Raw genomic sequence first — 24911 nt, forward strand, 5'->3', positions numbered from 1 at the left:
TTCCACGAACAAGCCATTTTTTTAATACGTTAGGAGAAGCTGTGAACTCATGTGAATGAGTAACTTTCATCATTTAGCAGCTTGGAGTCTGAGAGTGTTACAAGTTCATGATAGCTTGACAGGCCTTTAAAGAGAACATCTGCATGCACAGCACACAGCACATATGCAGTAGACTTTTTAAACATTAATTAACAGAATATATATAGTCCATTATATAGTATATCAAGTTAAGAATAGCTACACCATCTGCAATGTTTACGGCAACACTAATTTTATTTAAGTATAACTTTAGTGAAAACATTATCAAATCATTTTAAGAGGCAAAAGAATTAAGAGGTAGGACATTTTATAAAAGCAATTAAACATTTCCACAAGTAACACAGCAGAAAATGCTAAGCTTTTACAATGTAGTTTGGAATTCTAAAAAGTGTCTTTGCTCCTGTTGCTCATTAATCAAATTGTGCCTCTTTCCTGATGCTTTGCATGGGCCTTTTATTTGTCACGGACAGGAGGCATCCAGGCTCCAGGCTGAAATGTACTGGCTGTACTAATTGGGTCTTCTGAGCGTTCGGGCTTTCTATAGTTAGAAGCAGATGCATGTCCTTTAATCTGCGTTTGAAGTGGTCCTACCTCGAGACCCTCTTCATAATCTTTGACCTGCAGGAGTCTGTTTTTTTCACACAAATCTTCAACTTTAGCTTTCATTTCTTGTTTGTAGTTCTCACTCTGGATACATTCCTGAAACAAATACAACAACATATTGAACTGACTGAAAGAAACAGTGAATGCTAAGGAGGTCCACCTTGCCTGAATGGGTAGGTTGTGTTGCATTCAGTCTTCCTGCAGAAGAGCTTACCTCACTCACCAAGCAGCATTTGAAGAGGCCAGGAAAGCCAGTCCCTGTATATGCAGTTGCATCTAGATCCAACTCACCAGCCTGTAGGATGCTAGTGTCATCTGTTTTCACTCTTCCCTGCAGCTCTTTCTCTACCATGAATTGTGGGCGTTCCCTCTAGAAGAGTATGATAGACTTGCCCCCAAATTCCATTCCCATTCCATTGATGGACCAGTGGATCAAAAGCCTTCTATCAGTAGAGTGATACCAATTAAAACAAACCATTGCTTTGATATTCTTAGAGCTATGTTTAAGCCTAATACACGCTTGTCAAAATACTTTCCTTTATTTATTTTTATATATATATATATATATATATATATATATAAATATAAATAAATATATAAAATAAATATATACTGTATTGAAAAATAAAAATTTAAACACAAGAATAAGACTAATACAAACTAAAATAGACTGAAAAAAGAAAAAAGTGCAAAAAGAAAAAGTAGCAGAAAAATAGAAAAGACAGAAAAAGAGGTATAAAGAAGCGGCTTCTGATCTTTACAGCAGTTATAACTACAATTATAAATTGACCTCTCTCTCTCCAAAGTTATACGATGACTCTCTTCTTTCCATAAACTATCCTATCTAATCATCAAAACCATAAATCACAAGTTCATTTTTTTCTCTTTCACGCAAAAAGTCCGTAAGGGGTTTCTAGTCACCAATAAATGTAGATAGTGATTCAGAGGATTTTAAAGATTAACTTCAACTGAAACCAGAACTTTTCCTCTTGGGACTGATAAACAGTTGGGGGAAAAGTCAAGGAACATTGTTTTTAAATATGGTAACTGCAGCAAGATTATTGTATGCACAAAGATGGAAAGATCTGGCAATACTTACAACAGAGGAATGGTTGGTGAAGATGTCAGAACTCACTGAAATGGCCAAACTGATTTGTTTGATTAGAGAAAAGACAATATCTATGCTTGTCAAAATACTTTCCTGAGAAGATAATCAAGCTTGAGCTTGATTTCAGTACTGGCAGCCTATTCCCACCCTTTCATCTAAGTCTATGGTTGGATTCACAAATTACACTAAGCTATAACATAATGTGTTTATTTTTAGGTTGACATGGCATATAGACCCAACCACTGGCTGTTTATAAGCCATGCTTTATGGTTAGCACTGTGAGAAGTAACTTACTATAGTTTCTTCAATCAACTGCTTAAAATGCATGGCTCAGTATGATGAGTTACCTCAGATGGCACTGAATGTAGACTTAAACTTCTCTCCCCGAGTTTCTTTTGCCATTGTGGATGCCATCCTCCCTTCTGAGTTCTTGAGAACTCAAAAGTGGCACTCATTTGTGATTCTGAATTAGCTGAATTAACTCATTGTCCTAATACAGTTGTCAGAGTTTTGCAATGGCTAACTTGCTTTCCTTTGGTTTTTGTTTTAAATGTGCGTCTAAGATCTTCAAACTCTGAATGCCAGAAGCTGTTAACCACCATAATTTCCCTTAGAGACATGCAACGTATTACTTTTTATTGGTCACTGTTCTTCCATGAGAGCACTCCCAAGGTGGCCTATGCAGGATTCCTAAGCAGGTTCCCATCTAGGCCCTTGCCAGAACTAGATTCAGCAAGGTTATCTATGTCATGTGTCTTCAAGCCAGGTTCTTCTAATACATGGACTGCTGCAAAGTCTATGTGGCATTACAAATAATGTACCAAATATTACTGCAATACTTTTCCAAAATAAGGACTTAAAATATTGACTGCCCATCCTTTAAATTTATAACCATGGATTCCTTAAAAAAGAAAAAAATGGAAAAAATGAATAAAAGAGCAAATGTATCAAATAATTTTACAAAGACATGCAACAAGAAATAATTCATTAACCATGTATAATCAAAGACTATTTGCCAAATGCAAGCTCAAACGGAAACCAAATTCCCATATCAAAATGAAATTGAGATTGGATAATAATGAATCTCTATTATCACAATGTAATAAACCTACTGGGTCTCTAATGCTAGCTGAAAACAATTCAACTGACTTCAATTAACTTTCTAATTTTTCTAGCATCCAAAGGTCAGGCCCACAAGGAGCACATATGAATTTAACAAAAGCCCCTCCTCCCGAACATTTGGCCACCAGGGGAAAGATGACATTGACCAGATATTACAGAGGAATTGCACATCAGCATATGAGATTCCATTGCATTTCATCTGTACAGCTTATATAATTATTTCCTATCCCTTTTCATGGGAAGGGTAGAAAATGTTCCAAGGTGGATTATTGGAGAAATCAGCTTGTAGTGGCTGCTGTTTCCCTAGCAAATAATCATTCCCAATTTACTGGTTCTGAATCTTAGATAGAGAGCATACTCACAGTATAACCCAGTTCACATATCACACTTGGCAGCAGTATGGAAGCAATTTGCCACTGCCACTGCCTTCTTTCAGAGTATTATTAACTTCCTTGTCTAGCCTACAACAATGTGCCTGGGAATGCCTAATGGTCACCCATCCAAGCACTAACCAGGTCCAACCCTTCTTAGTTTTTTTCAGATTAACCAAGGTTGACTAAGTGTTGCAATCTGCTGCAGAAATTACTTTTACAGAAAAAAATTATATGTAATAGTTATAAGATGAGAAGGTTACCTGACAAAATGTGGATGGCATGGTGTTACTATCATAGTTTAGGAGTCACTTTCACATGGAGTTTTCCTGCTTTACTTTGGTGATGACTATCTGGAGAAATCCCTAACCCCATGGTTCCTGAGCAATGTGGGAGGCAGCCCTGCCAAGTTAATTCCATGCTGCATTTCCCCCTTGGTGTTCTGAAATCCTACTAGAAGTGGAAGTTACAGCTGAGTATTACTCTCTGTACAGTACAGGTCCATGTGTGCATATACATGCCCACAACATCTGTAAGCAGAATTGCCCACAAACAGCCAGGCTTAGTTCTTTCTAATATGAAATATTTTATAGATACCTGCAGAAATTCACACCTGATGTCTTCAAAGGGCATTTTAAACTGGGTCCTTTTGGTTAAATAAGGTGGTGCGTGATGGTGGGAGAATGCTAAACCTATACAGAATTATGTGCCCCATTGACAGTGTGAATAAAGGTTTTTTATTATTCTCTTTATAAACAAGAGCCAAACCACTGAAGACTCAAGACCTACTGATGAAGTAATTCTTCACATCTAGCATTCTGAGTATAATGTATGATGATAGCCACCAACTTAGCCCATTTTAAAAGAAGATACGGTATGAAAAACTCATGTGAGATAAGATTATTGTCTTCTAATCAGGTATATATTACACTTAATATCAAAAGCCATATGCCGCTGAATGGTGGTTGCTGAACAGCATTACCGCCTTCCCATCATACTGTGAACCTCCCAAAGGCAACTGGCCAACAACTTGAGAAAAGGACTTGGCTCATGTCTTGCAGAGTTCTTATATTCTTAAGTGGTAATGCATTAGAAAGACATTTTTATCTATCTATCTATCTATCTATCTATCTATCTATCTATCTATCTATCTATCTATCTATCTATCTATCTATCTATCCATCCATCCATCCATCCATCCATCCATCCAATTTATATGGCTGCCCATCTCACAAAAAGTGACTCTGGGTGGCATACAACAGTCCAATAAAACAATAAATATATGAACAATCGTGACATAAAACCATTATATAGTAATTATTAAAACATTAAAAACTATAAAAACTAATGCAGAAAAGGAAAATAACAGGTGAAGGGATGTTAATAATAGAGCCACCTCACTAGTTCACCTGTCCCATGGGGTCTCCAGGCCTGCTGACATAATCAGGTCTTGAGGGACCTTTGAAAACTCAGGAGTGATGAAGCCAATCACATCTCTGGGGAGAGAAGATTCCACAAGGTGGTTGCCACAGCAGAAAAGGCCCGTCCCCTAGGGCCCGCCACAGGTAGCTTCCTAGACAGAACCCATAACATACCTGCTCTGCTAGATCTAGTGGGACAGGCAGATGAGATCAGGGAGAGGCAGTCCCTCAAATAACCCGGTCCCATGCCATGAAGGGCTTTAAAGGTCAACATGAGCACCACGAATTGGACCCAGAAACAGTCTGGTAACCAGTGCAGCTCGCGAAGCGGAGGCACGATGTGTGTTCTACCAGAAACACATAACTGCCTGCACCACCACATTCTGCACCAGCTGAACTTTCTGGATACTCTTCAGGGGCAGCCCCATGTAGAGTACATTGTAGTAGTTCAACTGGAAGTTGATCAGGGCATGAGTGACTGTGAGTAAGACCCCTCAGTCCAGGAACGGGTGCAACTGGCACATAATATGAAGTTGTACAAAGGCTATCCTAGCCATGACTGCCACCTGCTCACTGAGCAGGAGTCATGAGTCCAGGAGGCCCCCAGATTGTGCACCATGATTTTCCACCATGATTTGCAAATAAATTCTTTAAAAATCAGACAATGTGATTTTCTGGATTTTCTTTTCTCATTTTGTCTCTCATAGTTGAGGTATACCTATGATGAAAATTACAGGCCTCTCTCATCTTTTTAAGTGGGAGAACTTGCACAATTGGTGGCTGACTAAATACTTTTTTGCCCCACTGTATGTAGCTCAGGGTTGAACTGTGGAATCCTTGGGTTTCTCTGAGCTTGGTTGTTTTCTTGCAAACATTTCGTTACCTGGCTAGGTAACATTTTCAGCACTTAGCACTGAATATGTTACCTAGCCAGGTAACGAAACGTTTGCAAGAAAACAACCAATCTCAGAGAACCCCAAGGACTCCACAGACGTTGAATAGGAGAGGAGAGAGCACCGACCCCTGCAGCACCCCACACGGTAGGGGCTGAGGGCAGGATCTCTCCTCCCCAATCACCACAACTGGAATCGACCCCCGAGAAAGGAGGGTATTCAAGCATTTTAATATACTCACACAGAAAAAGTTTTTGTACAGCAAAAAATGCCACCATTTCCAATATTAGGTAAAAGGAAACTGATGTCAGAGTCACTACAAAAAAATGCTGATTGGGAGAGGACAGTAAAATACACACTATTTTTTAAATCTGCTGACTTGACCATTTTTTCAACAACTTGACAGGGAACAATCCATTTCAGCTCCAGTATGATGGACTCTTGTTAAACAAATGACCCCACAAGGATTTGGACTTGGATCCTGGGTAGCTAAAAACTGCCTGCCAACAGCCCAAATATGATCAATTAGGAGATGCTACCAATAAAAGGGGCACTTTTTAAGAAGGCCACTCTTCTTTGAGAAGATTCACAAGAAGGAACATCAGAGATAAAATTAAAGGAGAATCAGACTGATAAGAAATATAACTATGTTCTAAGTGCTGGGAATCCAGCATCAAAGGAGACTGGAAAGAAAAAGAAGTGATAAAGAATGAAGAAACCCTTTCCTTTCCGTTTTTCCCTTCTTTAAAGTTGGCACTCCAAAATTTTGAGCAGAGTGGCAACTCCTGTGTATTGCAATTAAACTGTGTGATCTTGTAGATGGTTGCAAACGAAATGAATACTGTAAGGGCAGACAGCATAACAGGCAAGCAATAAATCATTCTCTTAGCCAACTTTTGGATTGTTAGGCCCACAACAGCAACCTTAGAGAAAATATCTGCCTAGTTTGGTGGATGCGAGAGAATTAGGTTAACCTGTAAACATTGTACTTTGTCACTGATAGTTGTTAGGTTGAAAAAATTCTTAGTGGCAATTTTGAATTATGCCTTTTCAATTTTTTCAAAAAACAGTATTCGCCCCTTATTGAACCTTGGAAAGCTATCTAAGGTTATGCAGAAGAGATAACATTTGTTAAACTATTAATCAGAGATAATGCATCATCCACAGACTATCTCAAGGTTAAAAGGTACTAAACACAACTTATTTGTACCGAAAAGGGAACAGCAGAAGAAAGATGAAGAAAAAAACTCCCTGGCCTAATCTTTTAAAATTCTTCCCCAAATACAGCAAAAAGATATCTATGAAATCCGCTGTAGATTAAAAGCACTAAAAAGTACATTGACAATAGCTGCATCAGCAACAGAATCACTTCAAAGTGATTGTAGCAACAAAAAAATGAGGATAAAAATGAGGATGCCAAATAAGGTAATTAACAAAATGTTGAACCAATGTGTGAACAGATCAAAAGCTCCAGCAAATAAAAAAAGGAAACATAAAAGCCCATTACAATCTAGTGTGTATGGTGGCGGGGGTGGGGGGCGGGGGGGGAATACTTTAGTCTGATCCATTAACCTGCAGCTTCAGGTTACAAGAAAGGATTATTGGAGCTATAAGATGATGTAGGAGGGCTGCTGAACTTTGGGGGAAGATAGTTTGAGAGTGTGAACTTGTATGGGAGAAACAGATGGAATCAAAGACACTGCCGATTCATATAGTAACAGACAATCTACCCAGCTTCCCATTGTAAGTGTTAACGGACCATTTGTTTTTGGTTTATAATATTTTATTAAAGTTTTAAAATTACAAGGTTAAAAGTTAGAAATGAAAAAGAAAATGAAAAATACAAATTATAAGAAAAGGAAAAAGAAAACGTGAGATAAAGTAAAGAAAAGAAAAAAGACATGAAAAATTGATAGCTTCCAATCTATCTCTGGTCTTAAGAATAATAAGAATGTCATAGGTGCTAGTTTTTAATGCATTTAGTAGGAATAATTCTTTGCCAAAACATATCCCATTACATTTATAATCTAATCTTCAAATCCCCATGTAAGCTTCGCCCCGCCTGCATTTTGCAAATAGTCCATCAATGGTTTCCATTCCTTAAGGTAATAATTATTTGATTTTTCTTTTAATAAACAAGTCAGTTTATCGTTTTCTGCCGTTCCCATCAGTTTTAGCAACCATTCCTGTATTGTTGGTAGTGTCTGGGTTTTCCAAAATTGTGCATACAAAAGTCTTGCTGCGGTAATCATGTATTGAGTAATTCTGATAAGATGCTTTCCAATTTGAAAGTCCATTATCCCCAACAAGAATATTTCTGGTTTAAATGGAACCTGTATCTGTAGTATGCTCTGCATCAAAGATTGTCCAAAATTTCTTTGCAATTTTACATATCCACCACATATGGTAAAATGACCCTTCTTGTTGGTTACATTTCCAACAAATGTTGGAAATTGTAAGTGTTAATGGACCATTTCTGATGCAGCATAGCCTGGTAAGCCTAGTGACATCTAGAGAGAGAGAGAGAGAGAGCACAGAAACAGACTCGCAAAATGAATGATTCTCAGTTTCACACTGCCCATTTACAATGATTCCATGGAGTATTAAAGGATGGAAAACAAAACAAAACGATGCTAATTTTACCAGCTATCTGTCCAAGTTTGATGTGGTGTATGTGATATGGGTTGAGATGATTTCAGTTGGTACTACAGGTAATCCTCGCTAAATGACCATTTGTTCAGTGACTGTTTGAAGTTACGGCAGTGCTGAACGAATGACAGCTAGACCCAGTCCCCGAAGTTACTGCTGTAGCAGCGCCCCTGTGATCACATGATCAAAATTCAGGCTCTTGGCAGCTCCCCTGCACTTATGACCAAGGGGGTGCTTCAACTCCCCCCACCTATCTCTCCCCGCATCTCTGCCCTTCTGGCTGCCCTGCACTCTGCCACCCCCCGCTGACCTTCACTGTCTTCTTCCTCCTGCTACTTATGCGCACGCCTGGCCTGGTTCGTGAGACAGCTACTGGCCACGCCAGGCCTTCTTCCCAAGGCCGTATGTGCCCTTGTACAAATTGCATGCGGCCTTCTCACGAAGCTTTCAAATTGGACAAGGGCCGCATGAGATTATTCAGATTAAGATCAAGATTATTAAGATTATTCAGACCAAGTGTTTAAAGGAAACATCCTAGGTGGTAAACTGTATAATCCAAATGCAGAAGCAGGCATAATAAAGGTGGAAACTAGGGTCTGGATGATTTGGTTAAAAGTGAATTTCTTATCATTAGTCCTGGCCCCTTTAACACTGGAACATCTTGGTTCAGAAGATGAACCAGAAGGTGGAGCAGAAAATGCTGTAGCGAAGATTTCTCCCTAGATGGAATAAGCTACAACCAAGTAAGAGAAATGCTAAGCAGACTTACAAAGACACATAGGAAGATGAATCTCCACAAGGGCAGTACTGGGACTGGTTACATAATTCCCAGGTGGCACAGTATCTTTTCGGGAGTATCACAGTGTTCATCCTTATGTGTTTTAACATTCCCCCCTCTGCAGTTCTCAGATAGATGTAAGAACATTCTGTTCAGTGACTCTGCCCGTGAGGGAAGTAAGTGATGCAAACATGGTCCACATTTTTCTATGCTGCCTCTTCTGTATGGCCATTCACAGCATCAGGACAGGCTGTGACAATAAAACTTTCCAAGTGTTCCAGATGTAAACATTCCACTAAGAGATAAAGACTCCAAGTTCTCCTGGTCAATAGTAAAATTCTGTTTGGCAATTGCTAAATATGGCACTGTTGCAAGGCAAACCAAAATGTAGGAAGTAAGAAATCAGTGCTCTTTTCTTTTATTATTGTATCTTACATTGATCTGAGGACATGTATCTTTTACTTTGTATTACTATTTGAAGTACTGTAGTATGAGAATCTTTGATGCTAGTCTGTACCCTTAATAAAGTTTATTGTTCCTTTATTTATCCTATTGTTTTGAAAACTGACCATAAGATTAGAAAATATTATTTCATACATTTGCATCTCATCTTTCCTCTAAAGCTAAGATGGGAATCTGCAGTACACTAAGTAATTAAAATATGGATGTAACAACATCCAGGGACTTCTAGGCCTGCTTTAAAGCCAAGAGGTGAGTGCAAAACGTTGTTTGAAGTCACCAAAAGAAATTTAGATTATGAAAATGGCAGGAGAACTGTTGTGGAAAAAAAGGACCTAACTTCTGCTTTAGTCAGAAATATACAAGATAATATACTTGTATAAACCTCACTGTAAGGCTGACAAGCCTCCAAACATGTTGGTTGGCACTGTTGAGCTTATGAGAATATAGTAGTTTGTCAATTCTTGTACAGGTAGTCCTTGCTTATCAACTGCCTTGTTTAGCAACTATTCAAAGTAACAACGGTGTTAAAACCAGCTCTGCAACGAATCCTCACATTTATGACCATCACAGCATCCCAAGGTCACCATTTGCATGCTTCCCAACCAGCTTGCGACAGCAGTTAACGGAAAATGCGGAAGTAAAATTGTAGGTCATGGTCATGTGGTGTTTCACTTAATGACTGCGGTGACTTGCTTAATGACTGAATGGGAAGTGATGTCATAAGTCCATTGCAACCACATGATTTTCTGCTTAGCAACAGTGCCACTTAGCAATGGAGTTGCCAGTCCCAATTGTCGTCGCTAAGCAAGCACTACCTGTATAAAGCTATTTTTCTAGGAAAATGAAAATTAGTAGGGAAATACAAAATAAATTTTCCTACAATAGAATTTTGAATAAAACTCATCCCATAGAGAATTCTACCAGAACAAAATCCCATATTCTTTAATAAGACATCTAAAGAATCTTAAAAATGATCAGATATCACATCCTATTTAAATACCACTATATTAATTTAACTGTGTTTTGAGTTACTCAGAGCTCAATGTTGAATAACAACATAATATAATCCCTGACAGAATCTTCATGACTTAACCTTCATGATATCAAGAGTGATAATGATAGAGTTCTAATACCTCTGTATTTCTATCCTTATGATAGAAAGAGTGGTGGGAGGCGCCAGGAACATGCAAATATGAAACGTGTCAGCCGCTCCTAGTCATTGAGTGTCAGGCAGCATATAATTTTAATTGATTATGATTATGAGTGGTTTATGAAACTTTCTAAGTCATAATGTGGTCCAGTTTTGATTTGGAGTATTGTGTAAACCCAGCCCTTCTGGCTTGCAAGCCATGGTTTAGGGCTAAATGTTATATAACCCCAGCTTTTTTAGATAGACAGACATGCTCAGGAAGCAATAACTAACATTTGGTAACTGCTTACAATTCTGTTTTTATAAATTACTGTTATAGAACTATCATCAGATAATTATCTCAGTGATTTATTTTATTCGCATATTAATGCTAAAGCCAGGTTTTCACATCATGCCATACTACGCTGTGGTTTTGGATCATGGTATTGTTGGCAGCTTATTGCTTAACATGTAGAAACTCAGACAATTATTATTTAATATATAATTGATAGTTAAACAAATCATAGCTTAGTGTGATGTATGAATCAGTTCAAATAGTTCAGAAAGATTAAAAAAAACTTTTTATAAGAAGCATAAATTATATGCTTTAGGCACCACCTTACAAAAGCAGTTTCTTCATGCATCTGCCACCCTTGTACATAGGTGGTTCATTGGCAGTGAGAAAATATGCCTGCTGCTTAATTACAGACAAGTTAATAAAAGGATTTTAATTGATTAATCTAGTCAATTAATCTACAAAACGCTGCAGCCTACATTTAAGAAACAGAATATAAAAACAGGCAAGGCACCCCAAGTGTCACTGAAAAAAAAATCCTAAACCATACTGGAGTTGGATTATTGGAATTTAGAATTCAGTGAAAATGCATCAACGTGATTACAGTTAGTTTCTATCATGCTATTTTTGAAATAAATAATATTCTTACAATCAAATAAGAAAAGGTGAACATATACACTGTGATAACTAAACGTAATGTAATTTTCAATTTAATTATTCTCTTCTAGGGATGATGGTGGGGAGATAATAATTGAAACTTTATGCTTATTACTACTCACTAAAGTACATTTTCCTTCCTTGACAAGAAGGCTGTCAAAACAAATAATTATGGAAATGCTCGAAATAGTTTGAAAGAAGACAGGAGCTGTCACAAAAAGTTTCTTCTTTTTAACATTTCACCTTGTATCCAACTGTGCAATTCAAAAGCCACTTAGTTTTTATTACCGCATAGCAAACACACAGCACATTAGAAATGAAAAGCAGTTATTTACCGTACTTTCTATTTTCAACCATTTTCAGACTCCCCACACCAGCTAAGAAACATATGACTGTAATGAATTCAGTTTCATATTAAAATCTACCTCCTGAGGACTTTTTCATTAAAAAAAAAACAGTTTTGGGAAAAAAATCAACAGACTTATTTTACTGTAAGAAGTTCACTCGTCTTTCACACACCAAGCGTTTGGCTTACAGTATTCCAATGAGAAACAGGGAATCTAACTGAATGTAACATAGAAAAACCTGTCAAAAAGCCCAGCAGACTTTTATTTAGACAGAAGTTATGGTTCAGGATGCACAGAAGAAGGAGAGGTAACTAAGAACAGAGACATGAACAAAGAGATTGGAGGCCAAATCTTTTGCCTCTGACCACTTCTCAACTCGAAATAACACCCCAAGCTGGTGGTGATTACCAGGGATAATATGCATTCGTGGCATTCCAGGGAAGTATTATTATCATTATTAGCAATTAGATAGAACCCATTTGGCCAACTGTCTCCATACCTTGGATTTCATGACTTAAAAAAAAAAAAAAAGATACAAGGAAAAAGGCTGTATGTTCTCCTGAAGTTAACAGCTCTTGAAAAGGTATCTTGTAACAGCCATCCTGAACCCACATCCTCCAAATGTGTTGGACAGCTCTTCCTACCTCTTCGAGCCCTTATGGTCATTGGCCACAGACAGTGGACATACTGGGAGTAGGAGATCAATATATCTAAAGGGGCCATGCTATTGGAAGGTATTTTATGCTAAGACACATAAGAAAATTAAAACTGAACACATCTACAGTAATATGATTTCTTGGAATCATACTGGAATGGAATTACTGCTGGTAGCAGAAACCATTCTTTTTCTTGCAATTTTCCTTTTTTATCTGAAGTCTTTTGCTTCTTTTCTCTTGCTTTTCTTGATTTAACAACATTGCTATTTTTAGTATGGCAGATACCAGGACAGTGTTGAGGAAGTGTTGAGGAAAACATTCCAAATATCACTACCAGAGCTTTCCTCAATTCAACACACTAAGTGTCACAATGACACTAAGCTATATTCAATATTCTCAATTGCTTGTTTGTTTTCGGCTTAGTGTAATGTATGAACCATTCATTCATTCATTCATTCATTCATTCATTCATTCATTCATTCATATATATTACATTCTGTTAAGTCAACGGACTCATGACATTTTGCAGCAATCCAATAAAAAGCATACAACCAATTAAAACATCCACAGTGAGCATCATTTAAAATCAAAATTGTAATCAGTATAGAATAACAGCAACAATAATAGTAATAATAAGGAAAAATAAATAACACGACCAAAGTACAAGATAAATAAGTAAAACAGTTAAATTTAAATTTTAAACATGTAGACAATCAACTAGTCACCAATGTTTACAGAAGAGTTCCATCTCAAGCAGCTTCTGGAACATTAACAGAGATGGCATGAGTTTTAATCACAAGGCAAGGCTATTCCCTATTTCTGGAGGAACAACCAAGAAAGAGCACCTCCTGGTCTCCATTTTCCCCTCCCTCGCAAAAGTAGGGTATAACCAGAAGCTTCTAAAAACATACCAGAAGGGCCTATTCTGATAGGTGAAGGCGATCCTGCAGGTACCTGGGCAAGGGCACCAAGCCATATAGGACTTTATAGGTTTAAATCAGTACTTTGAATTATACCTGGAAACCTACTGGAAAGCAATGCAGGGCTCAAAACACAGCTGTAATATTCTCTTGGCAGGTAATACCCACCAACAATTTGTACCAACTGCAGTTTCCAGTGGTCTTCAGAGGCAGCCCCACATAGACTACATTGCAGCAGTCTATCAGGAAGTGATGAGGGCATAAATTACTGTTAGTTAACATGCAAGAAAAGCCACTATAGCTTGTTAAATAAGTCATAATTAAAAAAAAACACTCAGCGTTATATGAAAACATAGCCCATATACATTTATTACATTTATATAAAGTATAAATGTGGGGTGTAGCAGTTGTCATCCAAGAATCTCTGTCGGCCTTCAGGGCCACTGCTTCCCAAGTGGCCGGTTGTAAGACCCTGTTTCTGAAGATAGGCTTGTGGGATCAGTTTGGATTGTTGCTACTGTACCAGCCTCCCTGCTGTATAGCAACTTCCCTGCCCAAGCTGCTGGAGGCCATCTTGGGGTTGGCTGTGGAGTTCCCCAGGCTTATGGTCTTGGGGGTCATCAATTTGCCATCCCTTGGGCAGGCCTCGGAAGCAGCTCAGGAGTTCGTGGCCACCATGGTGCCCATGGGCCTATCCCAGTCATTCATGGCCCAACTTGAAACAGTGGTCACACACTGTACATGGTTTTCTTGTCTCAGCGGTGGCAATGTGATCTGATGGGGGAATTATCTTTGTCTCCCTTGTCATGGTTGGATCACAGCCTGGTTACTTTGCAATTCTCTTGTGCTACTCCCCTCTGCAGGGAGGCAGGACCTATTTGATGGGTCCACCTCTAGTGACTGACGGACCCAGTGGAGTTCCAAAGGCAGCTGGGGGCTATTCCTGAGGTTCTGCTGTGCCATCCTGCTGAGGTGTTGGCTGCTACCTAGAATAGGAAAGCGGCTGAGGCCTTAGACAGGATCATGCCCATGCAACCTCTCTTGGCCCATCATTCCCGTCACTCCCTGTGGTTTACAGAGGAATTGAGGGAAATGAAAAGGATCATGAGATGAGGGAAGAATCCGACCAGACACAAGTTAGAGCTGCTATTAAGACCTACCTCATGGTGATAAGAATGGCAAAACATTATTTCTCCGCTCTTATTGCATCCACAGAGTGTCACCCGGCGGCCCTGTTTAGGATTACCCAGACCTTCCTGTGTAAGGGGGGGCTCAGAGCCTTCAGGGCTGTGCAGAGGAATTTGCTGGACATCCGATGGATAAAATCGCTCAGAATGCACTCCAAGCTGGAGGCCAAGCGTGGTGCAGGTCTTTTGGAGATGCCCAGAGAGCTTACTTGCCTGGTTATCTGGGAACAATTTGATCCTGTTGGGCCCAAAAAAGTGGGCAGGGTCCTTGGGTCTGTAAGTGCAACCACCTGCGTGTTAGATCCATGCCCCTCCTCGTTGGTCAAGGCCACCCAGGAGGTGACATGCGGGTGGGTTTGAGCAATGATCAATTCATCCTTGAGAGAGGGGGGTGTTCCCAGCAACTTTTAAAAAGGTTCTGGTTTGCCCTCTCTTCAAGAAGCTGTCGCTTGACCCCACCATTCTGGACAATTTTTGTCCAGTCTCTCACCTCTCCTTTTTGGGGAAGGTGGTAGAGAAGGTGGCACTGCAGCTCCAGAGGATCCTGGATGAAACATTTATCTGGACCCTTTCCAGTTGGGTTTCAGGCCTGGACAGGGGAAGAAACGGCATTGGTTGCACTTGTAGATGACCTCTGGAGAGACTGAGATGGGGGTAATGCATCTATCCTGGTTCTTCTTGACCTCTCAGTGGCTTTTGATACCATTGACTATGGTATCCTTTTGGGTCGGCTGGAGTTGGGGGTGGGTGGCACAGTATTGTGCTGGTTCACCTCCTTCCTCCAAGGCCAGTCCCAATCAGTGTTGGCAGGGAGCAAGAGGTCCAGCCCATGGCCCCTGCTCCATGGGGTGCTGCAGGGCTTGGTACTTTCTCATCTCCTATTTAACATCTACATGAAGCCGCTAGGTGAGATCATCCATCACCATGTGTTGAGGCATCATCAGTATGCTGATGATACTCAAGTATACATCTCTGTCCCAGGTGAATTAAGTGATGTTGTGGATGTTCTTTCTTGGTGCCTGTAGGCTGTGGGGGTCTGGATGTGGAAAAACAGGCTTCAACTGAACCCTGGCAAGATGGAGTGGCTCTGGGTTCAGGGCTCCTCTGTATCTGGGTTCTTACCATCTTTGGTTCTGGATGGGGTGGCACTGCCCCAGATGGACCTGGTGCACAACTTGGGGGTCCTCCTGGACTCATGACTCCTGCTCAAGGAGCAGGTGGCAACTGTGGCTAGGAGGGCCTTTGCTGAACTTCATGTTTTGCACCAGTTGTACCCTTTCCTGGATAGGGAAATTCTTCTCTTGGTCACTCAAGCCTGGTCATCTCCCATTTGGATTACTGCAATGTGCTCTACATGGGGCTACCCTTGAAAAATATCCGGAAGCTGCAACTAGTGCAAAATATGGCAGCATAAGCAGTTATGGGCACCTCTAGGGCTGCACATGTAACACATGTTAACACATGTAACATGTGAGCTGCATTAGGTGCTGGTTTGCTTTCAGGTCCGATTCAAGGTGTTGGCATGGGCCCAGGTTATTTGAGGAACTGTCTCATCCCAGTTACATCCGCCCATCCCACCCAGTCCGGCAGGAAGGACATGTTGCGGACCCCATCGGCTAAAGAATTCTGACTGGTGGGGTCAAGGAGAGCCTTCTCTGCCATTGCCCCTGCCCTGTGGAACATCTTCCCCCCTGAGGTGAGAGCAGTCCCCATTCTCCTTGCTTTCTGGAAGAATATGAAGACCTGGCTCTGCCACCTAGCATGGGGATCTAATGGGGGCTCACAGCACTGGGGTGGTTGGTAGTTTGATGTCGCTTCCCTTATCTTTTAACTCTGTATTTAAATATTTTGGTAATTTTTTTAATTGTTTTTATTATTTTATGTGTAACCCGCCTAGAGTCCCTTGCATAGTGAGATGGGCAGTGTATAAATTGGATAAATAAATAAACCCCATCTTTCTTTGACATGGCCCTCATGACTGGATTAAGATATGGAAGCCAACCAAAAGCTACTTCATTAGTCCATGGAAGGAGCACTTGAATGTGATTGTCCTTATTCCCAGTCCAAGAACTGAACCCATACAAAAAACTAGTTCTTTACTAAGACAGCATCTCTCAGAATCTCCTGCCAGCACTGGGGAATGTTGGGAATGAAGGTTCCAGCATATTTGAAGGATGCCAGATTTGGGAAGTATGCTGTAATGGATCCAGGACTCATCCATTAACATCCTAATGTATTTCGGCCACTTTTCCCATTCAAAACCTTTGCAACTTCTACAGTTATTTTTGTTTGATTGTTTGTTTCTTAGGTTGGTTGTATGCTGCAGATACAGAACAGTGAATATAAGAACAGAGGAAGAGAGCAGGAAAATAACAAGTTCTTTTTGTTAGTAACTCATAGAGTGATGTTCCCAGGAAAATAGTACTAAGTATACTGGCAAGATCTGGGAATGAATCTGTTGGGGCAATAAGTGAGACAATAAAACAAAGGCTCAACAAAATATAATAATTGACATTTCAAATCCTTTCCTCAACTCCCAAAAAGTAGGAAGTGGGGGAGGATAATTTGTCACTTGCCTCAGTGAAAGATGTGGGCAGGGAGATTTGCTATAGAACGACTTCAACAAGAAATATGGTCAAAAGCACCCCCTCTTCAATAGCTGTCAAAGAGCATTTACTGTATCAGCAGTGTTGTCAGAGGCTGTCTAATACAGAAACCAAATCAATCTATCTGGCAGCCATTTTAGAAAAAAATAAGATGTCTTAATAATAATATCAAGATACAAATGACCTGCCACACAGATTTACACATGCCTTAGAGAAGGGGGCAGGAAAAGGAATAGGTAATTTCTTTGGACTAGGTTTGCCTTTCAGATATTAAGATCACTTATGCTTTAAGTTCAACAACAGTAATACACACACATACACACACACACACACACACACACACACTTCGTATATATTCCAGCACCACTTTTCTCCAACTCTTTTAGGACAGATGTATCTGGCAAAGAAGGAGCAATGTTGCCATTAGCTGTAAGCTGGAAAGAATGCCATTTAACTATTCCAGATACTTCTAGCTTTAGGGGACCAGAAGAGAAAACTGGGAGACTCCACAAAAAAATCTCCCCAGAATTATAAGTACTATAGAATCTTTTGGGGGCCCTCGAGGGCCAGAGATAGATATAGAAGCCATGGAATGATCTTTATTGTTCCATTTCAAAAACAACAACCATACTGGGATGACAATAGTGGATACAAGGCTGAATGGATAAGGCTGGAGTTCAGCCTGGGACACTTCTTCCAATGACTTCAGGTAAGACAGGATTTCAACCTCATGTTATCCCTTTAAATGGTGTATTGTAGGCAGACTAATAGAAGTACAATGGTACCTCTAGTTACGAACGCCCCTCCTTACGAATTTTTCGAGATACGACCAGCTCCGGCCCCAAAAATTTACCTCGACTTGCGAACTCACCTCAACTTACGCACTGGATCCGTGGCCATTTTCTGCCCATTCCACATGGTCCACGGCCACTTTCCCACCCGTTCCACGTGGTCCGCGGCCATTTTCTGCCTGTTCCACGTGGTCCGCGGCCATTTTCCGCCCGTTCCATGTGCTCCACGGCCATTTTCCACCCGTTCCACGTGGTCCGCGGCCATTTTCTGCCTGTTCCACGTGGTCCGCGGCCATTTTCCACCCGTTCCACGTGGTCCACGGCCATTTTCCGCCCGTCCCACGTGGTCCGCGGCCATTTTTCCGCCTGTGCCGCGTGGTCCGTGGCCATTTTACGCCCGTTCCACGTGGTCCGTGGCCATTTCTCCGCCTGTTCCACGTGGTCCGCGACCATTTTTCCGCCTGTTCCGCATGGTCCGTGGCCATTTTCCGCCCCTGACACGTGGTCCGTGGCCATTTTTCCGCTCGTTCCACATGGTCCGCAGCCATTTTTCCGCCCTGCCGCGTGGTCCGTGGCCATTTTTCTGCCCCTGGCGCGTGGTCCGCGGACGCCGGAACGGATTAACGGTAATTACATTGAACCTTATGGGAAAATTTGCCTCGTGTTGTGACCAATTTGAGTTGCAACCAGAGTCACAGAACGGATTAAATTCGTAACTCGAGGTTCCACTGTACAATTGAAACAATCTACAGAGAGTATGTAATAACATATCTTACCTCAACTGTAGGTGGATCACTTCTTCTTTTTTTCATCCATGCTAAGAAAATTAAAAACAAAAAAATGGTCAAGTATCTCCAGTTCTTTTTTTATAACCATATCAACAATATTTTGTGAATTTATAAGCTGCCTTTCCATATTTGTTTAAGGTGATATACAAAAATATGAAAACAAACATCAACAAACGATAACATCATTTCAATGTTGTCAGTAAATTTAGCACTAATTTTAAAACAGCCACAGAAGCAACATTATAAAATTCTAAATAATAAAACCAGAACAATTTTTTTAACCCAGAATAAATCAGCCCTATTAGAAATATTCCATCAGAATATTCCAAATGTTCTAACCCTAACCCTATACTCAAAATGTTTGGACTTTCCCCCTAGATGGACCAATGAGAGTTTGAAACAAGCCCTTGCTTGCTCACTTTTTGCCTTAGGATCTCAAAAATATATGCGGTAGTAGTCCTTGTTGAGTATTGTCTACCATCCAACCTACTGTATAGAAAAATGACCAAGGGTATTTTTTAATTAAAAAAATGTACAGACAAAGCTGCAAGAAGCATGCTTATTTCTGCTTTAACTTAACATTTTTCATTAACAAAACTTAAAACTCAATTCTTTGACCAATCTTACTATAGGGTTGGTGATGAGCAGCACTCAACATGAACTACTATTCCATATAATACCTTTTTTTTGGATCTAGGACAACAAAGGATCTTGAGTTTGTTTCAGGTTCTCCATTGGTCTTTCTAACAGAAAGTTAAAATAGAGTCTCCCGTTAACACCATTCAATTTCTCCACACCTTGCAGCAATATCTGTCTTTAAATCTGGAGCAATCTAAATCCTATTTTTTGAACCCCTGGGGCGAAAGGCCACTGTTCTTTTTAAGACTAACCAGATAAACTTCCTAGAGAAGCTATCTCATTAGAAAGCTAAGGCATCCTGACATGAGATAACGAAGGATATTACCACACATCGTATGTAAAAGCTGTAAAAAGCAGTCAAGTATGTAATGGAGTACTAATAACAGTAAAATGATGAGCAGAGAAAAAAAATCTACGGGCCTGTTCTATAACTTTATGGGGTTAGGCTAGATATCTATCTATCTATCTATCTATCTATCTATCTATCTATCTATCTATCGATCGATCGATCGATCGTATTTATATAGCTTCCCATCTCACACAAAGTGGCTCTGGGCGGTGTACAACAATTAAAAACAATAAATACATAAAAACAATTACAAGTAAAAATAACTATAAAAGCACACAAAACAGGAGGGGATAATATTAATAAGGGAGTCATCACAAAATCTCCCTGGTCCCCTGGGAACCCCAGGCCTGATCACATAGCCAGGTCTTGAGGGACTTGTGGAATATTGAAAGGGGTGGAGCTAATCTTACTTCCGGGGGGAGAAAATTCCACAAGGGGGTGCCACAGCAGAGAAGGCCTGCCTCCTGGGACCTGCCAAATGTAATTCTCTGGCAGACGGGACCTGCAGCACATCTTCTCTGCCAGACCTGATGGGACAGGCAGATGTAATCAGGGAGAGGCGGTCCCTCAGATAACCCGGTCCCATTCCATGAAGGGCTTTAAAGGTCAAAACCAGCACCTTGAATTGGACCCGGAAGCAAACTGGCAACCAATGGAGCTCATGGAGCAGAGGTGTAACATGTACCGCCCTGGGGCACACATAACTGCCTGCCCCGCTGCATTTTGCACTAGCTGAAGCTTCCGGATACTCTTCAGGGTAGCCCCATGTGGAGTGCATTACAGAAATCCAAACGGGAGGTGACTAGGGCATGAGTGACTGTGAGTAGGTCCCTCTGATCTAGGAACGGGTGCAACTGGCACACAACATGAATCTGTTTACACATGCCTTGGTGATGAACAGATTGCTAAACTGAGCCTGCCTCTTCTACTCAAGACAATAGAACTGGGCTCTAATGGAAGGGATTAACTCTATCTTTTCATTTCAGGATTATTCTGGAAAGTACGCCTCAACCTTCAGTTAAACAGCAAACAGATGTTTTTTGCTTTCCTAAGATTAAGACTGATGTACATGAATTTGCTTAACAGATCATAGGTATAACTGAGGTTACAGCAAAACTATTAATAGACTTTTAGACAGTGTTGACTACTTCTTTTTTTTAATCATACTTTCCAAACATTTAACTATTCCTGTCCCCACCTCTTGACTCCTCCTTGCTTTTTTACAGTCTTAAAGATATATTGACGAAAATATAACATCATCATCATCTATTAGATTTATTATAGGTAGTCCTCAACTTATGACCACAATTGGGACTGGAACCTCTGTTGTTAAGCGATGCGGTCGTCAAGGGAGTCATGCCTGATTTTGTGACCTTTTTGGCAGTGCTTGTTAAGTGAATCACCATGGTTGTTAAGTGATTCATGTAGTCATTAAGTGAATCCAGTTTCACCACTGACTTTGCTTATTGGAAGTCCCCGGGAAGGTTGCAAATGGAGATCATGTGACCCCGGGTTACTGCAACCGTCATAAATACATGCTGGTTGCCAAGCTCCCAAATTTTGATCACATGACTGTGAGGACACTGTGATGGTTGTAAGTGTGAGGAACGGTCATAAGTCATTTTAGTGCTGTCATAACTTTGAACGGTCATTAAACGAATGGCCATAAGTTGAAGGCCACCTGCATGGCCACTCATTCCAAAATAATTGTGTTTATCCCATATATAATTTTAGTTCAACATCTGTATCCTGTCTTTCTCTGAAATATCCTTCTTATAGAGTAAAACATCTCTATATTAAAAGATAATCCTAACTTTTAAATAACCACAATATTATAAAACAATTATCTGTGGAATATCTTTTTGCTGGGCAGGGGATGTACAGACCAGATTTTTGTTTTTCTGCAGGTCAGTCAGTGACAAATCTATGAACATGAGGAAGTTTATTGTATGTTTATTGATTTAGATAAAACATATGTTAAGTTAAACAGGTTTGAATTATGGAACATTCTGTGTGAATAAGAAGTTGAAATTTGCTAAATGCAATATGCTGTATCTGGCAGAAGATATGCAAGAGAATAAATGGAATGCATAGCAAATAGTTCAACACTCAGCAAGGAATAAAACAAGGATGTATGATATCTGTTTAATATATCTGTATATAAATAAATATTAGTGGTGACTTTTGGGGTATGTTGGTTGGGTATATGAATGTGTGTATACTTTTGTATGCAGATGATGGCATACTGTTTGAACCTGAATGATCTGTAGTGAATACACTGAGGCGTATGGATCTGAAAATTAATATATCAAAGATCAAAGTGCTTATGTTTGACAGGGAAAATAGAATAAATACCTGCATAATGATGGAAAATTAGGGCAAGTAGATAAATTTGTGTACCTTGGTAGAATATGTACTAAATATGTATAAACGGATGGGAAATTTTAAGATATATACATTCTGCTGGGAATATTATTGGGAATCTGAATTCAGCAGAAGTTCATGTTACAGGATTTGCTCCTGAACATAAGCTGAATACTGAAAGAATGCAGAGTAATTAAGCTGCTGAGAAAACTAATGTCTACAATATAGCTGTCTTGGATGCAAAGTATGGGCTTAGACCAGTGTAGACTGATGGACTTGGGGTAATACAATGATCTCAAGGTTAAAGGCTTTTTCCTGTGGACCATAATTAGGATAAGTGTCACAAAGACCCCAAGAAGCTTCAGGCATAATTAAAACACCTGCCTTCTAGCTGTAAATGTATAAAAGTACATTAGCATGAAGTTATGGAGGATGAGATTGCTGAACACTCCTGGAGTTGTTTTTGTATGGGATGGGCTGATGATATTGTGTGTATCAAAGAAGAGGAACCTGCAACTGGAGACCAAATAGAATGGAAGCAGGCTGGTGGAAAAAACGGCAGTTTTTTTGAGAACAGGCGAGATGTCAACAAGGACAGCTGGAGAAGGTGCTGGAATCCAAGAAGCCCCCTAAGAGTTATTTTTCCCTCCTCCCAGAAATGAGCCCAAAAGTGAAAGCACAGAAGGAAACTGTGATTGAGGAAGTGAGAGAGTGAATTTAACTAACAATAGGGCCAGAGACAATGTGTGAAAATTCTTTCCCTCACTTGTCTCTCATCATTTGGGCAAAAAGGCAAAATTCTTTCCCTCATTTGTCTCTCATCTAGTGGGAAAAAAGGCTCATTGGTACAAAGAGAAGATGTAATTTCCAACAAAGGTAGATGGGAAAATGTAGTCTGTTGCAAGGAATGAATCTTGGTCAATAGAAGTGAAAATGGTTGTGTACAAGAATGCATTTCTGTCCACTTTGACGTAGGGAAATGAGAACTGGGCATTGTCAGAATAAACATTAAAGATGAATGCTGTGGGAACGGATTTCTTAAGAAGCATGTGTGATAAAACAAGAAGAAATAGGGTCAAGAATGAATAGGGATGAGTTGGACAGAAAAGTGAGTGACCACTATGAACGTAGTACACTGAGGTGGTTTGGTCATACAGACAGAATGAATGAGAACTGATTCAAAAAAGAAACACAGGAAAGAAATGTGAATGAGTCAAGAGGAAGGGGAAGACAGGAAACACTGTGGCTGGATGACTCCTGAAAAAGTGGTGAGAAAGCAATGTCTGAAGTGATGTATGGACTTAGTGGAAACAAGGATAGTTTGTAAGGACAGAAAGGTATAGAGAAATATAGTGAATAGTATTGGAGTAAGTCACACTGAGTTGTACTTCTTTTCTTTTTCCTTATTTCCTTCCTGTAATGCATACAGTATCTGGATTCAAACAGGCTCAGGCACTGGGACCTTCATGACACCTGTCAGCAGCTTTTTAAAGAAGTTGTGCCTATTCCTAGGATCACATAGTAGCTATATAGGCTTAGGAAAACATCTGTTTTAGTTTTTTAAAAGTTTATGTAACTCAAGCAATTGTTGACAGGTACAGTGAAGTGCCCATGCCAGATTCAAAGCATCTGTGCCCACTCTGAAATTGAACACTGCACATCTTTGTAGGCGTGCATATTTTCATTTCTTTCTTTCTTTCTTTCTTTCTTTCTTTCTTTCTTTCTTTCTTTCTTTCTTTCTTTCTTTCTTTCTTTTGCTTTAAAGCTCAAGCTGCTTTAATTGAAAGGCTGAATATAAATTGAATTAATAAATATGCATTAGTTTGTTTCTAACCCAGCCTTTTTAAACCACAATATCCAATTCTAAATACACCAAGAAGCTATGTTTTCTTAAGTTGCTTAAGGATTGAAGTATTGAAGTAGACCTATGTAAGACAAATTAATATGCATAATCCTCTTCCATTTTTAAAAATTATTAAACTGTAGTTTATTAATCCAAGTTGATTATTTTAATTTATTCCAACTAAAAATGCCAATCTGAATAAAATGGACTTTGAAGCTTATTTAAAAGAAAGCAAACAATTCGCAATAAACCCCTCCAATAGAATATTCTATGGTTTAGACACCGTATCACCATCTTCTTTCTTGTCCCCACAAACTGTATTTCTGCTGACAAAGAGACAGTAAGACTGAAGATTATCACCATAAAAGAAGACAATGAAATGAAGTGGCCATACATAAACGTTTTTCATACTAGACACAATACCAGAGCAATACAGATTATTATTTTTACTCTTGATGCCTCTGATATTCATATTCACATGTCTTTCACACTCAGCTGTGAGTGATCCTAAAAATGAGTAATAATGCAATTTCATTACAAGAAGAAGCAACCTCACAGATTTCTTTGCTTCCTTATTCTTCAAAAACATAATATTTCTCTCTCTCTCTCTCTCTCTCTATATATATATATAAGCTCAATATACTCAAACATTGCTACTATTGATTGTTTATGTCCATCAAGTCATTTTTGACTTCTAGCAACCACACAGATAGATTTTCTCCATGAACTATCCCTAACCTGTTCTTTTGGGTCTTCTAACGGTGCACTCATCACCATTCTATACAACTCACTAAAATAATAAATTCCCCACCCCACCATGAATAAAACCAATGATTTTACTGGGAGTTAGTAATTCTCAAATAATCTTTGCTACTGTAATGTGAATAGTACAAG

At 39.6% G+C, this 24911-nt stretch overlaps 1 protein-coding gene and 1 long non-coding RNA gene across 3 annotated transcripts in view; one reads left to right on the forward strand and one right to left on the reverse strand.

Moving 5' to 3' along the window:
* Positions 1–24911, reverse strand: part of NDUFAF2 (NADH:ubiquinone oxidoreductase complex assembly factor 2) — a 70884-nt gene continuing 45973 nt past the window's right edge. For both annotated transcript variants that reach the window (XM_088152971.1, XM_088152970.1), the window contains 2 exons: positions 18811–18851; positions 1–738 (listed from right to left, as the gene is read on the reverse strand). In XM_088152971.1, coding sequence (XP_088009097.1) covers positions 493–738; positions 18811–18851 — 287 coding nt within the window. In that variant the 3' untranslated portion in view covers positions 1–492. The remainder of the gene's footprint in view (positions 739–18810; positions 18852–24911) is intronic.
* The window catches only part of LOC148214316 (uncharacterized), a 27282-nt gene continuing 3094 nt past the window's right edge, over positions 724–24911 (forward strand). Inside the window, exon 1 of the long non-coding RNA XR_015798305.1 lies at positions 724–815. This is a non-coding gene — a long non-coding RNA (uncharacterized LOC148214316). The remainder of the gene's footprint in view (positions 816–24911) is intronic.

This window comes from Python bivittatus, unplaced genomic scaffold (genome assembly GCF_059951505.1).
Source record: "Python bivittatus isolate LINGU-HERP-01145 unplaced genomic scaffold, Pbiv_v1 ctg000570_np1212, whole genome shotgun sequence".
Lineage (NCBI taxonomy): Eukaryota > Metazoa > Chordata > Lepidosauria > Squamata > Pythonidae > Python > Python bivittatus.